Raw genomic sequence first — 23,294 nt, 5'->3', positions numbered from 1 at the left:
TTAACCACTATGCCACCAGGCTGGCCCCTCCTTCCTGTTTAAATACTCACTGTTAGTATCCTAATACAGCCTTTACACTCTCTCCCCTCAAGTTTTACAATAGCCTCCCCACCTCCAGGAGACAGGCTACTACTTCCAGATGTATCTTCTTACAGTCCAGCTCAGATCCTGTTCCCTGTGCAAATTCTTGCAATGATTCCCATTGCTAACTGGATTAAACGTATATTCAAAGCCTTCTGCAATATGGTCCCGCCCTTCCCTTCCAAACGAACTACCCACAACTCACACAGTCATCTTATGCTCCAGCCAAGTAGAATCATGTACAATTTTTCAGTATTCCAGCCTTTTCCTGCAGTTGTTTTTGTGCATGCCATCTCCTCCAGAATCTCTTTTCCCTACATTTTCTGCTGGAACCCTACTTATCCTTCATGAGTCTTCCTAAAGCCCACTTCTTTCAGCACATTTTTCATGACTTCTCAATTAGGTCATTGTTTCTGAACCCCACATTTATACCTTTTTTGAAGTAGTAAGAAATCCCATTTATTGGGTCATTACCACGTGTCTGGTATTGTGTTAAGCAATTTGTTAATATTATGTAGTGCCACCCCCACAATGACACTTTGAAGCAAGTATTGTTATGCCTCTTTTTGCAGGTGAAGGCATATCACAGGTTGTGGTCCTCAGGGAGCCAACTCCGAGTCTAGCCTGCAGAGGGTTTATTAAGAGGTGTTCTTGGATCAACATCTATGGGAGCGAAGGGAAGGAAGCAGGAATGGACAGAGGGAGAAGCTGAGCCTTGACGAAGGCCAACAACAGCTTCAAGAGACTTTGCAGGGAGTGAGAAAGGCCCTTCAGGATGTCTGAGGTTGAGCTGAGATGGCCAGGCCTTTACAGAACTGCATCAGTCAATCATTGGATGTGAGCGGCCCTGGGAAGGGACATGACGCAGGGCGAGATAGCTCAAGCCTCTGCCCACAGCACTCCCAGCAGCTAAGATAACAGTCTCTCTCTGAGTGCGGATCTGGGTGGTGCATCTCTATTCTGCTATAGGACAGAAGGTAGATGGAGGAAGGTTAAACAGTGACTCAAGGCCGTCTGGGTAGTGAGTGTTGACGTTAGTTTGGAACCTTTGTCTGACCATGAAGCCTATGTTCTTAACCAGGGCTCTACTGCCTCCCTTCTCCCAATACTTGTCACACAGCAGCTCCCATCACAGCTAATCTAATACCGTTTTATGGTCCTACTAGATCTTAAATTCAAAGAGTATGTCTAAACCACCCCCATCATATACAAAAATGTTTACTGAATGACATTCAATTAGAGATTCCACTGTGAAATGTTAATAGATAAACCCTATTTGATGAGAAAAGGCAACCAATTTTATATCAAATTCTGTTGTGGAATGAATAGGAAGAAAACTACAAATACGTTGACCCCAAGATGTACTTCCTGTAGAGTTTACTAGGGTACACTTGGCAACGTAGTACTTCAGGGCTTAAGGAAGCGGCCAAGTGTAATTACTGATTTCGAAGAGAGGGTGGGACACTAGGAACCAGAGGTTGGGTCAGCTGCCTCTGAGGACTGGGTAACCAAGAGTCTTCAAAACTGCCTCCACCCCATCACAACCTGTCCTGAGGGATGTTGAGCCAGCCTGTTTATTCTCCATTTAGCTGATTATGCTATGCAGCAGCCTAGAAATATTGATGAGCAGTAATTTCTAGCCTACTGGACAGATGCTGGAAAGGTGGAGGCCCAGGGCATCTGATCCCTAAACAATAAATGTGAAGAGAAATCAGTCTGGAAAACTGGTCCCTGCTGAGCTAATTCCTGGTTGATAAATCACCTGGGGCTGCTGGACAGCTGCCTGGGAGATCTTTTGGGACACTGCAGAACGAAGGAGGTGGGCCACGGGTTCATGGAAGGGTGTAAGTCATCTCTCTTGGCCAACAGAGGAAAGAAACCAGTTGTTACACCAGAAACAAACAGCTCCAAGGGCAGAAGAGCCTATACCAGTTGGGACTGTAGTCTAGTAGCCCCACTCCGGTGGCCCTAATGTTTATCCACCAATATCATCACGGATGCTGAGAGTCATGAAGACAAAGGTGAGATGGCATTTACCCAGAGACACATGAAGATGCCTCTTATCAAACCACGCTGAGGCAGCATCCCACATGCCACAACTAGAAGGACCCACAATGAAGAATATACAACTATGTACTGGGGGGCTTTGGGGAGAAAAAGGAAAAAAATAAATCTTTTAAAAAAATGCAAAGCACTGAGAAGAGTTTCTGAAATATTGTAAGTGCTAAATAAGTACCAACAAAGACAACGGTGTAAATATGGGAAAGCCCAACTTTTTACCAAAAGGCTGGATGTGAGATCTGTTTTCTGAGCAGGGGTTATCTGAATGCCTTTTTCCCATCATCTCTTTGTGTCATGAGACGCTATGGATTGGGTGCAGGAAAAAATGTACAAAAAACCCTAAACTGACTTTCCTTTTAGGCTAAGACTATACCCTAGGGAAAAGTCTCTCATCTCTGATTCCCTGGGTTTGTGCAATGAGTCCAAGCAGTCCATGAGCAGAGATCCCCTTCCTCTGATCACTCATGAAAGTGGAGTATGCAGAGGGAAATGTGTCTAAAAGAAGGTGTCTTATTGTCAGTGACATTCGCTCAGAGTGGGATAAACCACAGCACCTTGTTATTCTCCCAGTAACCTGACAGGGCTGTGTTTTGGAAGTAAAACTCCAGATATTGAACTCAAACCCTTCACTTCAATTTTGTAGCTTCATCACTTACTAGCTGCAAGACATTAGGCAAGTTACTTAACCTCTCTGAACCTCAGTTGCTTAGTCTGCAAAATGAGAACAATAATACCTTTCTCTTGGGGCTGTTGTAGGAGGGAAATGCCCTTAAAAGAATTGGGACACAGAAATATGGCTAACTATTGAGGGCTGAGTGCTCACTGTGCTGTTAACGCTAGGTCTTTGTGGAGCTGGAACCCAGGGCTGATCTTATTAATTGTATTCATGCTGTGTCTTTTGGTATTATGCACAGTAGCTGATTTCACACTTACTAAGGGCTAATCATGAACTCTGCTATATATCACAAATTCCCATGTTCTTCTTCTCTAAGCTGAACAAGAGTTTCATAAGGGGTAAGGACCTTTACCTGTTTGTTCAGCTTCATTCCCCCCATAGCACCTATGATGTGTCTGCGTGCATGGGGCTCAGCTATGCAGATATCAGACAGATCAGCCAGCCCTTTCATGGGCTCCGGCTCTTTCCTGTCATTTCTTTGCACAAGGGTCCCCTTGCCATGAAGCTCTTCAAGGACAGAGAGGAAATGTGCCTGAGAAAGAGAAGGAACTGTCTGCACTCACTTCCACCAGGGACTTTTTGATGACTCGGCTGATGTCCCGCCTCCACTCAGGGATGTCCGGGTTGTAGTCGTCCAGGTTTGGAGAAAAAGACAGGCGAAGAGATCGGAATTCCTCTGGGGATACAACAGTAGGGTGATGGCTATAAGTCAAATAGTTATTTCAAGAAGTCTATGATCCTTTATATTTTATGCAAAGCCCTAATGGAGGGTCCTTCTCTTCCACACTTACCAGAGAGACCCTACTAGCATCACAGGTGCTAATATCCCATCCCTATTATCTCCTAGCTCCTCATTTTCCAGACCAAAGCCCAAGGCTCTGGCCCATGCCTAGCTCTGCAGCCTTTTTCCATTGTTCCCAGTTCTAGACTCTTCACTCCTGGATGCTAAATGACCTTGAGTATCCTGAATGCATTTCAGATTTATGACCCTGGGACTTTACACTCACTGTCCCTTGCCTAGAATGCCCCATCCTTCCCACTGTCCACACATACAACATGCAAACTCTAGTTCGAGCATTGACTGACTGAATACCCTGCCCCACCATGCTTTAATTTTCTTTTTTATGACAGGACTGTGTTTTGCACACACTTTCATTATCATTATGTGATTGCATAACTATTATATGATTACATAACTATAATTATTATTGTATTCATTCTATTGCTATTTTTCATTTGCATGCAAGTTTCATTTAATGGAATTGTAAGCTTCTTAATTCAAGGATTTTGTTAGTTTTCTCTGTAGCCCATGAGTTAGTCCTGGTCCTCCAGGAAGTAGACTGAACTAGAAAAGCAAGGATCTTATGAGGACCATCATCTATGAGAGAATATGAGGAGGAAGACAGAGGAGCCTGAGGCACCATCAGACCACGATGCATGTATGACACAGGAGAAGAGACGGAGGAAGGATAGGTGACTGCTCTGCTGTCTGAGGAAGGTTCAGCAAGACTGTTGGGGGTCTTGAAGTCAAAGACGGCCAGAGGAGTCCCCTGTGCCCCAGGAACAAGTCTGCCTTAGCATCCCTGGTGCATTCAGTCATTGGCTGGGATCAGCCCATGGAGGGCGTGGCCTTGGCCCTAGCATGGTGATGGGTTTCAGAGCACAGCCCTGGGGGCCTTAAGTCAGCACAGTGTTTGGCACATGGTATACTCAGATCACATCGCTCCTATAAAATCTGCTAGTGGCTCCACACTACATTTAGAATAAAATTCAGATTCTTACTGTGGCCTCCACAGTCCCACACAGCCCAGTAAGGACTTTCTTTCCTGACTCATGTCCTGGTGGGTACCTGCACTGTCCTTCCCCATGTTGCTCAGTCTGCTTTGCTCCTTCCCACATTAGCACGCTTCCACTTTCCCAGATGACAGCATGTTTGGCTCCTTCTCATCATTCAGTCTCTCCTTCCCACCAGTAACCTCAGGTAGCCTCCCTTTTGCCAATTCAAACACCCCTTATTATACGACCCTATTTGTTTTCTTGATACTTCTTGCTATTTAAATTATTTTGTTTTTATTGTTTGTCTCCAACACTGGAGTATGAGCTCAGTGAGGACAGGGGCATTGTGTTCTTAGCCCTTTGGGATACTGCCCAGCTCATGATAGGTTTTCAATTACCATCTATGTCACTTCATTAATAAATTTTGTTGAATAAATACATGCATAAATTACAGTGGAGGATCTCTATAATTTATGCATTTACTTCTTCAACAACCATTTCTTTCTTGCTTCAAGCATGTCCTCGTATTTTAGTATGGGTTCAGCCACATTGGCAATGTCAACTACACATTCGGGAAACATGAAAGCCCGCTTGTGCATTTCCTAACAATGCTAAAGACTCATCAGACACAGGTTTTGAGGACTCTTGCATTATAAGGTGTGTATTTATGGCAGCTAGCCTATTCCAAAGACATATTTCTCAAAGCTTGACTATTTTATGGTCACCGAAGTGAATATCGCCGTTTCCATTCTGATGGAGAATAATGAAATGCATATTAATTACTAGTAATGGTAAATGGCGGGGCCAAGGAACCACCCATCGAGTCCTAACTTATCACTTGGAAGATGCAAGTTTATGCCATTTTCACTTTCCCGGAACCTCTTAACCAAACTGTGGAGATGTCAGCTACAAGAGAAGATATTTACCTTAATAAAAGGACACAAGTGAGAAAAATGATGCAGCTCCGTCTGCAATTACTTAGCATGCTAAACGGCAAGGCGGAAAAATGTTATACTTAAGTTTATTCAACAAATATGGGAGGCATGTGAGAGGACTGAAAAAGGTAAACACCAATAATATATATATATTTTTTTGCAGCTGCTGAGAGAGATGAATTCTACACATGTGCATTTTCCTTTTTGTATTTAAAGGAAACCTGTGCCCTCAAGCAAATTAAAGAAAATAATGCAACATAAACTTTCTTTCCTCCAGTCTATTGTGTGGCTTGGGTAGATGATCTTTCCTCTGTCAACTTTCCAAATATGATGCCTCCTTTGGTCTGACTGTGATGGTCGTAATGTTCCCCTCACCTTGACTGACGTTTAGACAGGTTTCTTCCTGCCTGCAGGCCCCTGATCCCCCTTTTTATAGAAGATTTACTTTAGAAAACTTGCATTGTAAAATTTTTCTCTGCACCTTTGAGATGTAAATCTTCTACAACCCAGAAAAGCCTTTCTCAAGGACCTGAGAGCCACCTCTTTGAAACGGAATCATCAAGAAAGATAGGACCCCGTCTCTGGGAGGGTAGGAGACTAACTTCCATAAGCACCAATTAGCAAGCACAGATGGCCTAATTACATTGATAACCCATCACCCTAAATGTCCTCCAGTACTTTTCCACTAGCTCATCCCAGAGTTCAAAAATTTCCCTGCCTTTTGCTTCAGTTGAGCTCAATCTTGCCTGTTTAACTCCCTGTGAAGCAATTTGCTTTAATGGGTCACACCTGTCATTAGAATTTTCTAGTCATATATTTGAACCTCTGGACAAGCCATCTGACTGAAGACCAATTAAGGATGTCGCATCAGTCAGGAACTTGGTTAGAGGAACAGGAGATGACTTCCCCTGCTCAAGCTTTTAACAGAGAAAACATTTTTAATGAAGATAACCCATTTGATGGAGAGTGACCCACTCTTGGATGATGCCCTTAAAGAGATCTAAGGAAGAGGAGGAACCAATCATAGCAAGGGGGTGGAAAGTGGTTAGAACATTGCCTCTGGATCCAGAATTCTTGTGCTCTATCATACTTATATTTTCTCATTTGTAAAATAGGGATAATTATAACATATTTCTCATAAGTCTGTTGAGAAAATTCAATAAAACAGATCATCTACATCAAGTGCATCAAGCAGATACTGATAAGGGCTTCATCAATGTTAATTACTACCACTGCCATTACCATTATTGTTATTGCATCTGTCACTGAACAGCAGAATGACTTTAAGCCAGTAATTTCCCATTTCTGGGCCACAGTTTGCTCTCTGTAAAATAATGGGTGGACCAGATAAGCCCAAAGACATTCCAGGTGTAAAGTTCACTCTGTAGTTCTAATGAGGTCACCGAGGTGCTTAAGCAAAAGGACATCTGTTGGACTCATGGGTCAGGGCCCACTAGTGACACCTGTGACATCCAGGAGGGAGAGACAGGAAAGAGAGCATCAGAGAGAAAAGACATGAGAGCCAGTTATGGAGGGTAATTTCAGAGCATGGGCCCTGGGTCTAGATGGGCTGGGTTGAAAGCCCAGCTCTACCACTTACTAGCTCTGGCAAGTTATTAACTCTCTGAAAAAAATGAGAATAATGATATCACCTACTCTATCCTGGAGTTGTTATGAGGATTAAATGCATCCTTAGAGCACGATAGGGGGTAGAGAAGGAAAGAAAAGCAAACTCCCTTCTCCATTTTGGCCACCTGGCTGAGAGGTCGCCTCACTGATGGGACCTTGTTAGGAAAACCACAGCCCTGGTTTATACTTTCATTTACTATTTGGGCTTCCCGAGCCTCTTCAGGAGGGAGAAGGGAGGAAACATGATGGAATGTAACACCCAGCCATGCGAGGAACAGTGTCCTCAGACATGTTCAAAGTTGCTTACACATTTCTTTCTGAATTTGAAGGTCAAGTTGGCAAGATGGGAAATAAAAAACAGAACCTGCATCAGAATCAATTAATTCTGGAACTGGGGCAATTGATATTACTTGGATCACTGGCTAGTCTCCTTCTCTCTCTCAATCTCTGTCTCACCTTCCTTGCCTCCATTTCTCACACCTTCCCTCCCTCCACCCCTCCCTCTTGCTCTCTCTCTGCACAGCATTTACTTTCCCCATCCATCTACTTTTAAGTTCCTGTTTTCTAAGTTTTAATTTTCCATGATGCATCTGTACCACTTTCATTTTAACGATAAAAGTTCACATTTTTACCATCCACTAATAACACTTGGTGCATATCCATCTGACAAACTTTCCATGCAGAAAAAAATTACCAAAGTGAGATTAATTTGAATAAACGATTTTTTTAATCTCCCATTTTCAATCAATGATTCCACCTTCCATTTCAGTAAATTTTCATTCCATGTAATACTCTGACTATATTCACCCTCCCCAATTAATTAGCAGATTGTTCTGTACAGCTCTTTGTTCAAACCAATATTGAGTCTATGATGATGCACAACATCTGCTTGTTATGACCCTTCCATCACTTTTAATCTAGCAGAGTTTTTTTTAATGATATATATTTATGGAAGAGGTTTTCAAAGTATTTAGTATTGGTAGATTCCTCTTAACAATCAAAACACTTAAACTTTAAAAAAAAAGCCTCAATATTAACCTTTTTTTTTCATAACAGGTTTTAGCTATTTGAACACCCCCAAAATACCAAATGGAATGAATTAGCCTTACACATAATGAAACTTCCTCTACCCTAGCTAAGGTATGTGAGCATATAGTTGCTCTATGTGCACCAGAGCCACTTTAAGAAAACAAAACAATAAACCCTCTTGGGATCTCAGGACCACTATTTTGCTGATGAACCACACGTTCCCCAAAGGAGAAGACCAGACCTGACTCAGCTCTGTCTCACTACTACCCTCTGTTCTCTGAGTAGAGGTCAGAAGCCAGGATGGCCTCTGGCACTATGGTACCAAACAATCTCATCTGAGCATGAGGGCAGTGATGGATCAGTGAAGACAGAGCACTCACCATACACCGCGATGGTCTTTGTGTCTTGTAGGATGGCATTCCCAGCTGAGACCTGCACTGTGATGGTGTTCATCCCTTCAGAAGTAAACTTGAATGATATACTTCCCTCCAAGGTGATCAGGGGCTAAAATAAAAGAGGGCACAGAGTGAAGGGAAAGCTGTTCAGTTACAGATGAGACAGCCTGTAGCTCTGAGCCACCAACAAGCTACTTAAATCAGCAGAGGCTCTTTCTGGTGTACCCCAGTGTGACTGACTCCACCTACGCCTCCCATCATCTCAAGTCCAGGCCAGAAAGGGGCTATTAGAGTCATCACTCCAAGTGACTCGGCTCATTCCTTGTGAATTTGACACTTCTCTTCTGGTATCATCCTAATTCAGGGCTGGGAGATTGACAGGTCTTGCTCGCTGGTGGGATATGTGCCTGTCTTTATTGATAATCTACTCGTATCAAACAGATCCATTAATCCAAGGAAACATTCCAATCAGACCAAATGAGGGAGCTCATATTAACCCAGACTTAAGCAGTAGTCATCGAAAATCTATAAGCTGCCAGTTGTTTATCTCCAGGGTATATATATTTATATAAAATTACAATGGAACACAGCAACCATGGACACCAAAAGTACACAAGTTAGACCCGAGTGGCCTTGTGTGGCTTTGCTTCCTCTGAGGAGCCCTACCAGCAGTTTCCTGGAAGTAGCTGCTATGAAAACAAGTACTAATTGGATAGTGGTTTGAGGACTCAAAAATAAAAAAGATTGGGAGTGGTGGCTGTAATACAATGGGAGGCCAGGGTCCTGGAGGAAAAGACTATTAGCCTACCAACCTCCCTCAATTCACTCTCCACAAACATTGCTTTTCTACCTTTTCTTATGAATTTTAAAATCCAATTCATTTAACTCCACGTATGGCAGAGAGAAGACTAAAGCCCAGTGTAAGAAGTCTACTCAACATAATCTGCTGTGAATTTGGTTTTCTGCTAAAAGGTAAAAAAATAGGAGCCACAGAAGAAAGTTGTTTAGTACTTTTACCTTCTAGTACTAGCTTTCAGGCTGTAACATGAGTTTCTCCTGCTCCTCTGTGGGTAGTGGGTCCAATTTGGGCCGAATTTATATAGAGTTTTAGAAAAAATAAAAAAAGGGTCTCTTTTCCACTGAGTTACTGTCAGACGTTAGCAGGTCTGGGGTCAAGAGAGGTTTGCTCCCCGGGCCTGTGCAAAATTATATCTACAAAGCCAAAATTCAGCTCTGGAGTAGCAAAAGGTTTGCATTAAAATAAGATGCATTGCATTTGAAGAGCAACATCACCATGGAAAAGCAACTCTGCTGGAAGAAGAGGAAGCGCTCCAGACCAGAGCATTCATCCCAGTGCCCTCTGGGGAGGGATGCTTCTGGCTGTAGCCTTAAGGCCCTAACTGACATTTGGAAGCAAATTTTAATTTCCAAGAATGGAGTGAGTTCAAAACTGAAGGAGAACATGCAGCCTAGCGTGGGGGGAAGAAAAATTCCTGTAGGCATGAGAAGGCCTTGGATTTGGCCTCTGCAAGAACCAGCTGAATGAGATTGGAGCAGCCACTTCATCTGCATCATCTTCACTTTTTTCATCTGTAAAATGAAGGACTTAGAGGAAACGAGGTTAAAGGTCTCTACTGGTTTTAAAATTGCTGCTGAGTTTTGATCACAGGGAATGTTTGGGGAGAACATAAAGGGTAAAGCTGAGCTAAAGAAGTGGCCATGTCTGATTCAGGGTGAGGAGGCCATGGGGGCTAGGATGTAGCAGGCCTCTGATGCTTTTGCTGCCTGGTAGCCATTGGCTTCTTTTCCTTTTAGGGACCATTCCCTCCCTTCTCTTGGTCCACGAGGTTCTAAGGAGGCTGACTTCCACACCTCTCTTTCTACCCCTGGTACCATGATCAAGGCTTGGTCAACAATATTCCATGCAAGACTTCTGTAGAACTTTTATGAAAGTGAGTTTTTCTCTGCTCAGGTATGAGAGTAAAAGCTCGGGCTGCTGCTAAGGCTCACATGGAAGGAAAGCCCAACTGAAGAGGAACATCACACAGAGGAAAGCAGAGGTAAGAGGGAGGGGGTGAAGGGGTGAGACAGAGGAAGACAGAGAGACAAAGAGAACATACTGATGAGGTTATTGGAGCCCTATGAGCCTGTGGTCCCTGAAGCCAGGACTACCCCTAGACTCTTAAGTTACACAAGCCATTTTATTCCTCTTGCTTCAACCAATCTGAGTTGAGCTGCCACTAGACCCCATGCGGAAGGCCGACCCACCTCCGTGTTGTTTCCGTACCACCACACATAAGTGAGGGTGCCCACTTGGCTGGGCCACAGCACTGCAGTTGCGTTGACCTCTTTGTTCTTTGTGGTGACAAAGGGAAGAGACAGGTGTACATGCTCCAGGGGACCTGAGGCACAAGAAAAGAAAGGAGGCATAGAGAAGGAAGAGCTTCCTCTACTTCACCTTCCCTGCTCTGAAGAGAACACATACTCATTCTGGAACCCTCCAAAATATCACACCATATTCCCTGAGGGAAATGCCCAGGTACTTTCTCTACTTTGGAGAAAAAGATATATCGTGAACAACTGTGTCTCAACACTTCCCATTTACCAATCTTTCTTCCAGGCCTAAAATCTGACTTATTTATGTGCAAAGGTTTAAAAATTTACAAGTAATTTATGAAGTCCTTAAATGAACAGGTAAATATGAGATTTGAGAGACATGCAAAGTTTTTCCAAGAGGTTATATCCTTGGTGGTAAACCAGGATCGTGAAAACTCAGAGAGTCTGTGTTAGGGAGTGGGGGATTGGGGGCTGGTTATTGTAAAAATCCCCAAAACAGTGTACACAGAATTATTCTTTCCTCTCTATCGGATTTTAAAGACCTACGCGAGTATGTGTAAATGTGTATGTTTGTGTGTGAGTGCAGGTTAGGTACCACCTGGTTAGGCAAGCATGGGACAAACTGTGTTTGCGGTTGAGTTAAGCTTGTCTGGGACAAAGGCAAGCATGAAAGAGCAGAGAGAGCCCTGTAGTTCTCAGGATGTGCTCAACTAAAAGATAGGATGATTCTCCCTACAGAGGCCCATTAGACCAGAAACCTTAATCAGATGTACAAACCCACAAGGATATGAATATCCTTTTCATAGACAACCACCAGGACCTTTCCTGTGACCCCTGATCTTCTCTTTAGTTACTCTTCCCAGGCAAAATGCAGTTTCCTCTGAGGTGAACAAGACAAAAATCTGTCATCCTCACCACCATTCCATGAGGTGGAGAAGAAAGTGCTACCTCCAGCCTTTCCACCTGGTTCAATCATTGCCTCTTCTTCTGCTTGACCATTAAGTGTGTTTCCTAGGGTACTGTTTTTGGCCTTTTTCTCCTTCCATTTATTCTTCTGCAAGTAATATTATCCATACCTTGACCACCAACTATAAACTACATGCTTAGGACTCCAAGATCACCTCTTGACTCTGGACCCAATTAGCAGCCAAATGTTCCTAAGAAATGCACTATGTCCCCCATTCTGTATTCTCCATATCTTGATGAATAAAATCAATGTTTATTCAGGGGCCCAAGCCAGCAGCAGAAAGTCAATCTAGATTCCTTATTTCTTGCTGCCCACATCCATTGAGGAAACCATTGATTGGGTTTCATAAATGTCTTTCAGTTAGAGCTTCTCACCCTCCCCAATCCTGCCTTGGTTCATAGACTAAGCACCCTCCCATCTGGACCATTACAACTCTTACAGATTTTTCTGCCCCTAACCCTTCCGCACTCTAATCCACCCACCTGCTTTATGTGTTCAATGCCTGCTTCCCTCAATAATACATAAGCTGCACCAAGTGCCAGGTGTCCCCAGCACCTAGAATAAAATATATGATCCAGGGTGAGGGTAAAGCAAGGGCAAAGACCTTGAAAAGAAGGTGGCTCTCTAGGTTTGAGGAATAGCAAGAAAGCTCAAGTGGCTGCAGCAGAGAGATAGAGGGGAAAAGTGGAGGCCAATGAGATCTAACAGGTAGTGAGGACATCTAGCATGTCAGTCTTGTGGGCCCTGAAACATGGATGTGTGTGTTCGTATAAGTTCATTCTTGCAAACTGATACACTATCCATTTATACAGCAATCCGTGTACAGTAGTGATTATGTACCTTCTCACCCTGCAAATTGTTGTGAGTGATTTTTCTAAAAGACCAAGTTGATCATGCCACTCATTTGCTCAAAATTAAAATTCCCATTACCTAATTATAATAATAATGATAACTACCACATATTGATCCAAAATTCATGAGACAGAGAATGCAGGCTGCAAACTTCTTGAGGGAACAAGCTTTCATATATATTTTTATGCATAAAGATTAGCACAGTTCCTGGGACACAGTAGGTACTTGAACATTCACTGCGTAAGCAAACTAATAATGACAGAATTTCCTGTTCCTACTTTTGTCCATGCTTCTCTCTCTTTATAGAATTAGAGGCGTGATGACTGGCATGTAGAATAAAATTAATTTTCTAGCTTATAAGCCATATGATAAGAAGTAGTTGATATGCAGTCAGAATGGTTCAATGCAACAACAAAAGGGCAATGTTTACTGAGCGATGACTATGGACCCCATATTCCGCTAATGGCTCATTTTATTCTCCTTTAATCCTCACAATCACCTTATGAAGTAGGCACTACTAGCATCCCCATTTAGAGAGGAACAAGCAGAGGAAGACGACTTTCCCAAGGTAACACTGCTAGGAAACATCCACTCCAGGTGTGAACCAAAGCAGTTTGATTTCAGGACCCATGCTCTGGCCAGCTGACAAATGCTAAGAGCTTTCCCATTTGAGAAAAACAGCTGTTATAAGAGTCACTACTTACTGATTACTTAAATATGTTCCAGCCATTGGGAAATGCACTTTACACATGCTCTCATTTATTGCACGCTCTGGCCATCTCCCCATCACATGGTGTGCTCCAGCAGGCCACGCCTTGTCCCACCCCAAGGCCTTGAGTTATCTACCTTTCTTATGGCACCCGTCGTTTTCAAGTCTCAGTTCCAGCGTCTCCTCCTCTGTGATTCTCCTCCTGACTCCCATGATCTGACTTAACTGAACCAGTTAGAAGGCAAGGACTAGAGAAGCTCTGCTAGACAAGCTGGTTCCATTCTAAAAGGTGTCTCTCACGTATGAATATTTAATAATTATTTTAAAGTCAGAACATCAAAGTAAGGATGATGCCTCTGTTTTCTGTTAATGACAAATATTGAATCTTGTTGGTGCAATATGGTCATTCATTCATTCAATAGTTTTTGAGTGCTAGTATGTGTCATTATTCTAGGTGCTGGGGACACCTGACTCTTGGTGGAGCTTATGTATTATTGAGGGAGGCAGGCATTGAACACATAAAGTAGGGGTAAGTGAGAGAGTACTTTCTTTTTCTTTTTTCTGAGGAAGATTAGCCCTGAGCTAATCCGTGCCAATCTTCTGCCACTTTATATGTGGGTCACTGCCACAGCATGGCTGATGAGTGGTGTAGGTCCATGCCTGGGATCTGAACCCATGAACCCAGGCTGCCAAAGCAGAGCACTCTGAACTTAACCACTATGCCACTGGACTGGGCCCAAGAGAGTGCTATTTTTGATAGGGTGGTCAAGGAAAGTCTCTCAGAAGTGACACTTGACCAGTGACTTTAATAAAGTGAGGGAGTGCACCAAATATCTATTTGGGATGCTCCAGAGGAAGTGCAAAGACCTTGGGGAGGAGGTGGCTCTCCATGTTTGAGAAATAGCAAAAAATGGCTGAGTGGAGAGCTGGAGGGAAACAGTGGGAGTCAATGAGATCGAAGAGGTTTTCATGACACCGAACATGCTGGTTTTGGAGGCCCTGAAGTATGCATGTATGTGTCTGTATGAGTTCATTCTTGCATGTTTTTACATTCATACAAATGTGTGGAATTTATCTTTCAGGTTCCCACGCCCTCTTGCATGCATTCACTTTTTATGTGTCTAATATATCTAGTTGTTGCTGCCCCAAAGCCTATCTTTTAGGCATCTCTTTTCTGCACAGATGGTGCAGTCTGTCCTAATGGAGCCACGGAAGTAAACCTCCAGCCTGGGGAGGCCCCCAGCTGGCTGGCTGCACCAAGCCCAGAGCTGAACCAACTGGCAGATGCGGCTCCATTAGTCAGGTGCCTGTGATCTACAAAAGGGACGGCAGGTGGCGCTGCATCACTCCATATGAATCTTCCCAAGCACAGTGGTTGACAGGACTGGGGAATTACTTTTGTGAACTGGGTTTCCCTTCTCTTTTCTTGTTTAGCCCTCCTGTGCCGCAGGAAACAGCTGACGTCTGTGAGACTGAACATCGTGTGTGTGGCTCTGCACGTGTGCACATATACACTGACTGTCCTGGCCTGCCTCTAGCATTTGTTCTGGAGATCTCCCCCAACCACAAAATTAAATATCGCGTATGCATGACATTGCTGTTTGTCTGAAACGTACAAAAAATCCCCTAGAAGAAATAAAAGTGACTCTAAGCATGAAGATGAAATCCTGAAACAGAGTTCCTTCAACATCATCGTACATAAGGACCACACTCATCTGTTCAAAGCCGATTATGATGCCACACTTCCAGGAATTCTCATTTAGTAGATCTGGAATGGGGCCCAGGACGCTACATTTTCCTCATGTAATTCTGGGGCAGGTGACTCATTAAATCACACTTTACAAAACCCGAGTCTGACATTTTCTGGCCATTATAACCATCGTGTGAAAGGCTGCAAAGCTACAGAGGTTTTCAAGAAACTGATCACTTTCCCTTAAGCTGGGGAAAGAAAGACATCTGGAAATGGTGCCCATATGAGGAGGCAGTTGAAGAGAGGGATTTGGGAAAGACTAGAAAATCCACCTCATCTTTTTTCTTTTTCCTGCCATTCTGCACATTTGCACCGTTTTCAGTGATCTTTTTCTGCAAGACTTGCTGAGACAGGGCAGCTTTCTGAACAAAAACCTGCATGTCCTCTAAATTCTCTGCCCCATCCACCTGAAGGCAACACCGGCTGCACCACGTGTCTCATTAGTTTGCAAACTAGCAGAGCACAGTGAATACTATCCCCAAGGAATTTCCACCTGTCAGGCTACAACAGATTACCCATCCGCCTGCTGAGCGCTGCTGGCCCACTCCTGGAAATGTTACAGCAGGAACATCATCTCCATTTGTTCCTGATGACCTTTGCAAACCCATATTGAAAACCTCTGACTTGGAATCAAATCCCCTTTCTGAACTGGAGAGAGGAGGGAGTGTGTTTTCTAGACAGGCAATGGGGCTTTCTGGAAGAGTCTTGGGGCAGGGGTGGAGGGATGGGTGAAAGGTGCAGAGGGCAGGCTTGGCATGCTGAGCTAAGAGCTGCTGTTCAGAACTCACTAGGTACAAATGCATGTGCTACAAAAAATCAAGCTTTGCTAGGTGACAGGGCACAGCATATTCTGCTTCATAGAACCTTTGGGAAACAAGATATGCATTCCTCATGTGACAGAGAAGGAAACATAGGCTCAGAGAAATGGAGTGACTTGGCCAGGAGTTCAGGCTAGCATCTGGACCTAACAACTCCCAACTCTGTCCAGCGCTCGTTTTTGTTTTTCTACAAAGCCACCTCCTTCCCATATCCTGGCATTGTGGCATCAAAAAATGCTATGATAGCCTTCAGGTTTGAGCTTTTGGGGAGTGTGAATCAATTACGGTCTTGTTCTGACTTCCTGTTAGTGTAAAACAGTGTCAAAATCACAGTGCTTCTCCAATTCTTGTTTCCTCCACCTGAACGAAAGCACCAAGCTTGCATCTCACAGTGGAGGGGTCAGGACTGCACACGACTTCACATGCATAGTAGAGCACAGTGGTTCCTCCAGGAGAGGGGTGCTATGCCATCATGTCAGAACCTGCCGAAACTGTTATGACGTGGTTTTCGATGTCTGCGAGTTAATGAAAATTTACAAATAATCCTGCTTTAATACAGTTAGTAAAAAAGAGTTAACTCTTGTCCCCAAGGCCAGGTTAGAAAGGGGTTCTATTATATGAGGCATGCTCATCCAACCACTTAACCCAAGATGAGGCTAACACAATTAAAATCAGAACACGGAACATTCCATTACAAATCACCTGCCACTAAGGTTAAGGTCAAAATGTTTAGCCACTCGGCTAGGCTAATGAGACAATTTAAAAAATCGCATGTAAACAGAGAGGCTCATTTCTTCCAGAAGTCCTGGCATCAGCCACCTTTAATCTTGGGCAGAGGCAAGCTCTGTGCTGTTTTCCTTTCCAGGAGGTAGTAACCTCAGGAGTGGGCTGGGGTGCGGAGGGATCCCTCAGGGGATGTGATCATTTTTAGGGGGGAGGAAGAATCCACAGGGTGACCAGGAGGGTGAGCTGTGGATGACTGCATGGGAGACCCTGAGAAATGGAGACAAAAAGTGGCCGCTGAATTTTAAAGCAGTATTTACATATGGCTGGAGTTTGGGCGATGTTTAATACATGTACGGGAGATAGAATGAAATTACTGTGATTCTGCAGCAGAGTAGCTCGCTCACAAAAATCTCCCTTATAGAATAAGCTGTGGCAAATGACAGGCTGCTAGGTAAGCAGCCATTCTCAGCAAATGCACTGTCATTTGTGTCGCGAGTTATTTTTGCTACTAATAGCCACCAATGTTTGTGATGTATTTTTGAAAGATTTTATCATTATTATGATGCTATCAGCACTTGAGATTATTTCTTAGTAAGAGGCAACTCTGGAAAGTCTACATAAGACAGCTAGGGGAGCAGTCAGCAGGAAGAGAGCCTCTGAAAGGTGTCTTCAACCTGTGTAGTTGTACAGCATGTACACTGCTGCTAACACAAATTTTCATGTTTCTCAGGATGAGCTGCAAAGATGTGGGAGGAGATAAGAGCTGAGGGAGACTTAGTTCCTCCAACCCCAGCCACCATTGGCACTATTGACAATAACCTTAGTGATCAAGAGCTGGGATTCTTTTTTTTTTCTTGAGGATTAACCCTGAGCAAACATCTGTGCCTATCTTCCTCTATTTTGTATGTGGACTGCCTGCCACAGCATAGCTTGATAAGCAGTGCATAGGTCCACGCCCAGGATCCGGACTGGCAAACCCCAGGCTGCCAAAGCGGAGTGTGCAAACTTAACTGCTATGCCACTGGGCCGGTCCCAAGACCTGGGGGTTCTTGAGACAGGCAGACCCGAGTCTGAAGGCTGGCTCTGCCAGCTAGAAGGTCTACAACTTCAAATGGGTTGGTTAAGCTCTCTGAACCTCACTGTTCTTTGAAAAGTAGGTTTCCAATAGTGCCTCCTTCATAGGGTTGTTTTGAGAAGTGAGACCATACACATAAGAGCTTGTTTAGCACAAAGCCTGGCACACACAGTAAGAGCTTAACAAACTTTAGCTGAAAAGGGGGAGGTGGAGTTAGCATACTGGGAATCTTGTAAAACTTGGTTTAAACCCAAAGAAGGGAGGGTGTGTTTCTTCAAAGTACCTCTGTCATGAGTGTACAGAAGATAAAGATCAAGAATTCGTGATATGGCAGGAATCCTCGGTAACCAACAAAGTTTGTTGGGGATCCCTAAACAGTCTTGTCCTCCACTGGACCACAGCAGTTTAAAAAATTCTAGGTGGCACTTTCTGTACTCAATTCGGTTCAACGAGCAAGGGACAGGTGAGAGGCCTGGAATACTGCTCAGCCTTAACACTCTTAGACAAGAAGTTGGAAGTAATTTGAACAAGACCATTCATATAAAGGAGCTACTTTCATTTTAAAATAAACCATTTTTCTAGCAACCTACACAAGTCCTGTTCCTGTGTGGGGACACCCACACTCCTGTCCTAAGAGGCATTCATGGCACACATTTTTACTAAACATAACTCAGGAGTTATCATGATGTCATCATTCTTAGTCCATCTTTAGATTCCTCAATGGGGTAAAAGCTTTAACATTGCTTAGAACAATTTCCTAATGCAGCTTCCTTAAAATTGTTTACCTTCTTTCCCTCAACACCACCTACTCTCTGACACCAACTTATCCACAGATAAAAGCCCAGGAAACACACTTTAAGGAAAGGGAGCAAAAGTCTAAAAGAATTATTAATAGTGAGATATAACATGGGAAGAGGAGACTAATCAGATGGGGAGAAATTCCATGACTTGTGCTAATTCTCAGTGCCTTAGACTGAGCCGTACATGTGGATCGTCTCCAAACATTTATGACCCAAAAAAAGGACAAATTCATATTCAACGAAATAGCTCAGCAAATTGACCATCCACCAGACACAGGTGTTATATCTCAGAGGCACCTGGAAGAGGCATAGTAAAGGCAATGAGAACATTTTGAAGCAAACCAGACTCCAGGATTATTCAAATTCCACTCGCTGATTTTCTTTTTACTTTCTCCCCACTTGGCTCTCTTATTCTCCTTTTCCTTTCCGCTAAGTAGTAACTAGGGAGCTTCTTTTAGATATAAAATTTTGGATTATATTTTAAAAGGAACACAATATTTTAAATATTTCATAAACCAACAACAGTAATAACATACAAGTTACATGTAAGTACAGGACGGCGCTGTCAGACCCCAGACTGTTGTCCACCTGCACGGTCACTCGGAAAATGCCCACATTATGATAGACATGTTTGATCCCATCTTCCATGGAGCTGAGGTTGACGTAGGACACAGCGATGCCATCACCGAAGTCCACCTGGATGAGTGTCCTCTGAACATCACCCTGAAAAACAGCCCGACATCAGAGGAAAGGGAGTCAGTGCTGGGGCTTGTGTTGGTCCCTGGCTCAGGGACAATGGCAGCCCTGGCTCCCTCCTGCAGCTGGGAGCATCTGTCTGTGTTTGACAGAATCCCTGTGACATTCCCTGGCAGACAGGAGTTTACTAAGATGGATGCTCTCCAAATCTGAAGGGCATCAACTACTAAAAGTTTCAAGGTTTGGAAAATTAAGTGTTTGATGATCAGCTCAAATTTGATATTCAATTCCTCTGAAGGCTTTTTTTATGGTGTTATCCATGCACACGACTAGAAGGTATAAACACGCAATTTTAAAAACTCAGCATACCTAACATGGTCATTGACCACTTCTTATGTGTTCAGGACCCCTGAATCCCCCCTCCCTTTATTTCTGATTCCCTAACCATGTTGGAGGAGGGATGGGAGACACCTTGCCTTACACCTGATATGACATTGGACTCAGCCGTGTTATTATTTAAGATCATGATGGTGAATTCTTTTCTACTTCAGCATTTTATGCTCTCAAAATGACCCCATTTTATTCTTCACAGAATCTTAGTCTGGAGAGAAAGCAGGCAATGTTCATTCCTTTTACAGATGAGGAAGCTAAAGTCAAGAAAGGTTTAATCATTTGCTCAAAGTTAACACAGCTAGTTAGTGTAGTTCTGGGATTCGAACCCATCTCCCTGGACTTGTATTTCACTCATTACAGATGGAACATAGCATTGTGGGTAAAGGATGCACGGCTCCTCCAGGCTTGAATCCTAGTGCGCCATTCACAAATTGGATGACTTCATGCAGTTATTCAGCTTCCTTGGGTCTCAGTTACCTAATCTATGAAATGGGCATAATAATACCTTACCATGTTAATTCAAAAAGTTGTTATAAAAGACATGTAGTCAGTAATCCTTAAAATTCTGTACCCAAATAAATGACTATAAAAACAATGCAGCTGCAAAAGACCTGTAATATTCCTTTTCAAGCTTGATTGGACTCACATGATTCTAAATTTCCCACAGCTAGGCAGGAGAAGATAAAGTCTGCTTTATAAAATCGCAGACCTGTAAAAAAAAAAAAAAAATGGCCTTTGGAATTACAGTTGAGATTCTTAAGGAACAAAGTTTCTTAGACCCAACTGACAATAACCAGGTTCCCTCTCACACTGCCCATCCTTTAACACCTTTTTTTATTTATTTGTTTGGTTAGCTTATCCATTTTCTCAGAGGCGGGGGGGACACAAAACTTTTGAACTATAAATGTATTTTCGATTAAGTAAGGTTCATATGGTATCATATTTTTTGAAAAGGCCAAGTTTAAAATGCTGACATTTAAAAGATTAATTCACAGGGAATGGAAAAGCAGTTCAAATCCTATGAATCTGTGTGACCTACTCTTCGCTCTGTGCCCAGCCAAGCATTGCGTGGGGGGCACACGACAGCTGACTCTCAGTAAGGACACGGGCAAAAACTCTCCCCTAGGGTAGAAAAAGAAACTCGCTTCAAAACTACAAAACAGATATCCACAAGCCCAGACACTGTGCAATTACTTGAATTCCCTTCACTAATAAACATAAATGTCAAGCATTCCTGCTGACTTATCCCTCATTTGGACAACCAAAGCGGACTGACCGATCAATTTCTCATCCTCTTCCTGGTCAGTTTCCACTTCCAGGTTTTCTGGACCTTCAACAGAGTTGCTGCCAGGTCAGCTCTATGTTTGGGCCTGGAGGAAGAGCCCCCCTTATAACCCACTCACACCATCTGGGGCAAATGCTCCAGGGAAGCATCAGGAGGGGCTAGGGTTAATCATACAATATGACAAGCACAATAGTTTCTGAGAAAAAGAGAGAGAGGGAGGTAGAGGGGTTTAGGTGTCTTTTTGGGGACAGAGTGGACATCCAGTAGGGACCATCGTTTGCAAAAGGGCAGAACGGAGATTCACATCTTTAGCTGATTCCACTTCAGTCTCCACTGAGAGAGCAGCTACCTGCACAACTTGGAAAACTACAACTTTGGCTGCCATTGCTTGAGTCTACCTAGCCTTCCCTTTCTGATTTGTATTCACTATTCTCCTTTTGTAGCCCTGGACTTAGATCTCTTGTCAGTTACATAGTACCCCAACCCAAGTTCTGTCTGTCTGGATGTCTATGGCTTGTCAGTCTTTTGGCATGACAGCATTCCTAATTCTCCACTCATGACAATGTTCTCTGCTTATATAGCAGACAAAAGGAAGGAGCTACACAGTGTTTGGACTAGTGCATCAGTAAGGCTGCCATTACAGAGTCAGGCTTTTAGGGTATTAGGTCAGGATATATACACATAATGGATATATGGTATGAAAGTATTAGGCTTACCATGCACCTGAGAGCCCCTGTAGTCAAAGGGATGGAATCCCCCCCCCAGTCAAATGTGAGGTCCGCAGGACCTCCTGACATGGGTGCAGGCCTCTGGGTTTGGTGCTCTGCACTAGGAAACAGGAGCATCAAGGGCCAAGTCTGACAGCTGAAGGCAGCAGATTTCATCCCTGCTGTTGCAGTTTTGCCTACTCAAGTGGAGCAAACCAGATCCCATGCCTTTGCCTTCAGGGGCTCTCAGGTGCTTGGCAAGCCTGATACAGTGGTACTGCATCACTGTGAGGCTCATTTGTCATCAGCATCTGACTTCCTTGGCCTGTAATTACCATCTGAGGCAGGGCCGCCAGTTCCTCTTAGAGAATAAGAAAGAAGGCAAAGGGAAGAGCCTAAGTCCTAGGTCACCAATCAATTAGGCATGCCTGTCCTGCTTTAACTGGCTATCTGGTCATTCATTCATTCACTCAACCAACCGGCAGATATCTATTGAGTGTTTATCTTGTGTTAGGCACTAACTGGGAGAACCCTGCTATGTAAATTATAACCAACCGAACCAAACAAGACATGTGTGATCTCGGATTTCCTGAGCATACAGTGAAACAGATAGACTTTAATTAAATAATCACACAAATAATAAAAAAAATTATTACAGGGTATGATATGAAGGAGAGGGGCACAGTGTTATAAGCTTTCACAATAGGGAGAGGTGGAGACTTAAAATCTGATCTGATTGACGGGGCTGGCCCCGTGGCCGAGTGGTTAAGTTCGCGCGCTCCGCTGCAGGCGGCCCAGTGTTTCGTTGGTTCGAATCCTGGGCGCGGACATGGCTCTGCTCATTGGACCACGCTGAGGCAGCGTCCCACATGCCACAACTGGAAGAACCCACAACGAAGAATACACAACTATGTACGGGGGGGGGGGGGGGGGGGCCTTTGGGGAGAAAAAGGAAAAAATAAAATCTTAAAAAAAAAAAAAAATCTGATCTGATTGAGAATTTCAAGGAAGGCTTCCCAGAAGCAGTGATATTAACCTGAGAAGACCCAAAGGAAAGAAGTAAATTAACCAAACAAAGAACATGAGCGAGGTGAGGAGTCCAGGCAAAGGGAACGAGATGTGCAAGGGCCCTGTGGCAGAAGGGGGATGGTATTAAGGAAGCTGAAGATAGACACACAGTAGGAACATGTTATGAAACTAGACTGGAGGGGAGAAAATGACATTTTAGAACCTGTGGGCTGAGTCTTTGATTTTGATCTTTCTCCTAGGAGTAATGGGAAGCCGTTAAAGTGTTTTAAACAGGAATTTGGGAGAAATATAGCATGATGATATTTTTAATTCAAAAAGATAACTCTGGCCACCATAGGGAAGATGAACTAGGACAAGGCTCAAGCATGCTGGGAAGCCAATTAGGGGGTAAATCAGGGCAGATCATGGCAGATTGAAATATGAGTTGCAACAGGAAATTACATGCACTTTCCTGTCAAAATTAACTCCCACAGTTTATTGGTTTTGAAATCAGTGAATCTCAGCCTTTGCTATCAGCATCTCTTATAGAAATTAAAAGAAAACAATGCTGATGCCCAGGTACCCAAGA

The 23,294-nt window shown here is 43.6% G+C and overlaps 1 protein-coding gene across 7 annotated transcripts in view; it reads right to left on the bottom strand.

The window, feature by feature from the left end:
• The window catches only part of SORCS1 (sortilin related VPS10 domain containing receptor 1), a 475,161-nt gene that overhangs the window by 28,581 nt on the left and 423,286 nt on the right, over positions 1-23,294 (bottom strand). For all 7 annotated transcript variants that reach the window (XM_014844792.3, XM_044751163.2, XM_044751161.2 and 4 more), the window contains exons 19-22: positions 19,153-19,339; positions 10,851-10,984; positions 8,568-8,691; positions 3,382-3,494 (exon numbers count right to left, since the gene is read on the bottom strand). In XM_014844792.3, coding sequence (XP_014700278.3) covers positions 3,382-3,494; positions 8,568-8,691; positions 10,851-10,984; positions 19,153-19,339 — 558 coding nt within the window. The remainder of the gene's footprint in view (positions 1-3,381; positions 3,495-8,567; positions 8,692-10,850; positions 10,985-19,152; positions 19,340-23,294) is intronic.

The sequence above is a fragment of the Equus asinus genome, chromosome 2 (genome assembly GCF_041296235.1).
Source record: "Equus asinus isolate D_3611 breed Donkey chromosome 2, EquAss-T2T_v2, whole genome shotgun sequence".
Classification (NCBI taxonomy): domain Eukaryota; kingdom Metazoa; phylum Chordata; class Mammalia; order Perissodactyla; family Equidae; genus Equus; species Equus asinus.
The sequence above is the reverse complement of the archived record's forward strand: the minus strand, read 5'-3'. Positions and strand labels throughout refer to the sequence as shown.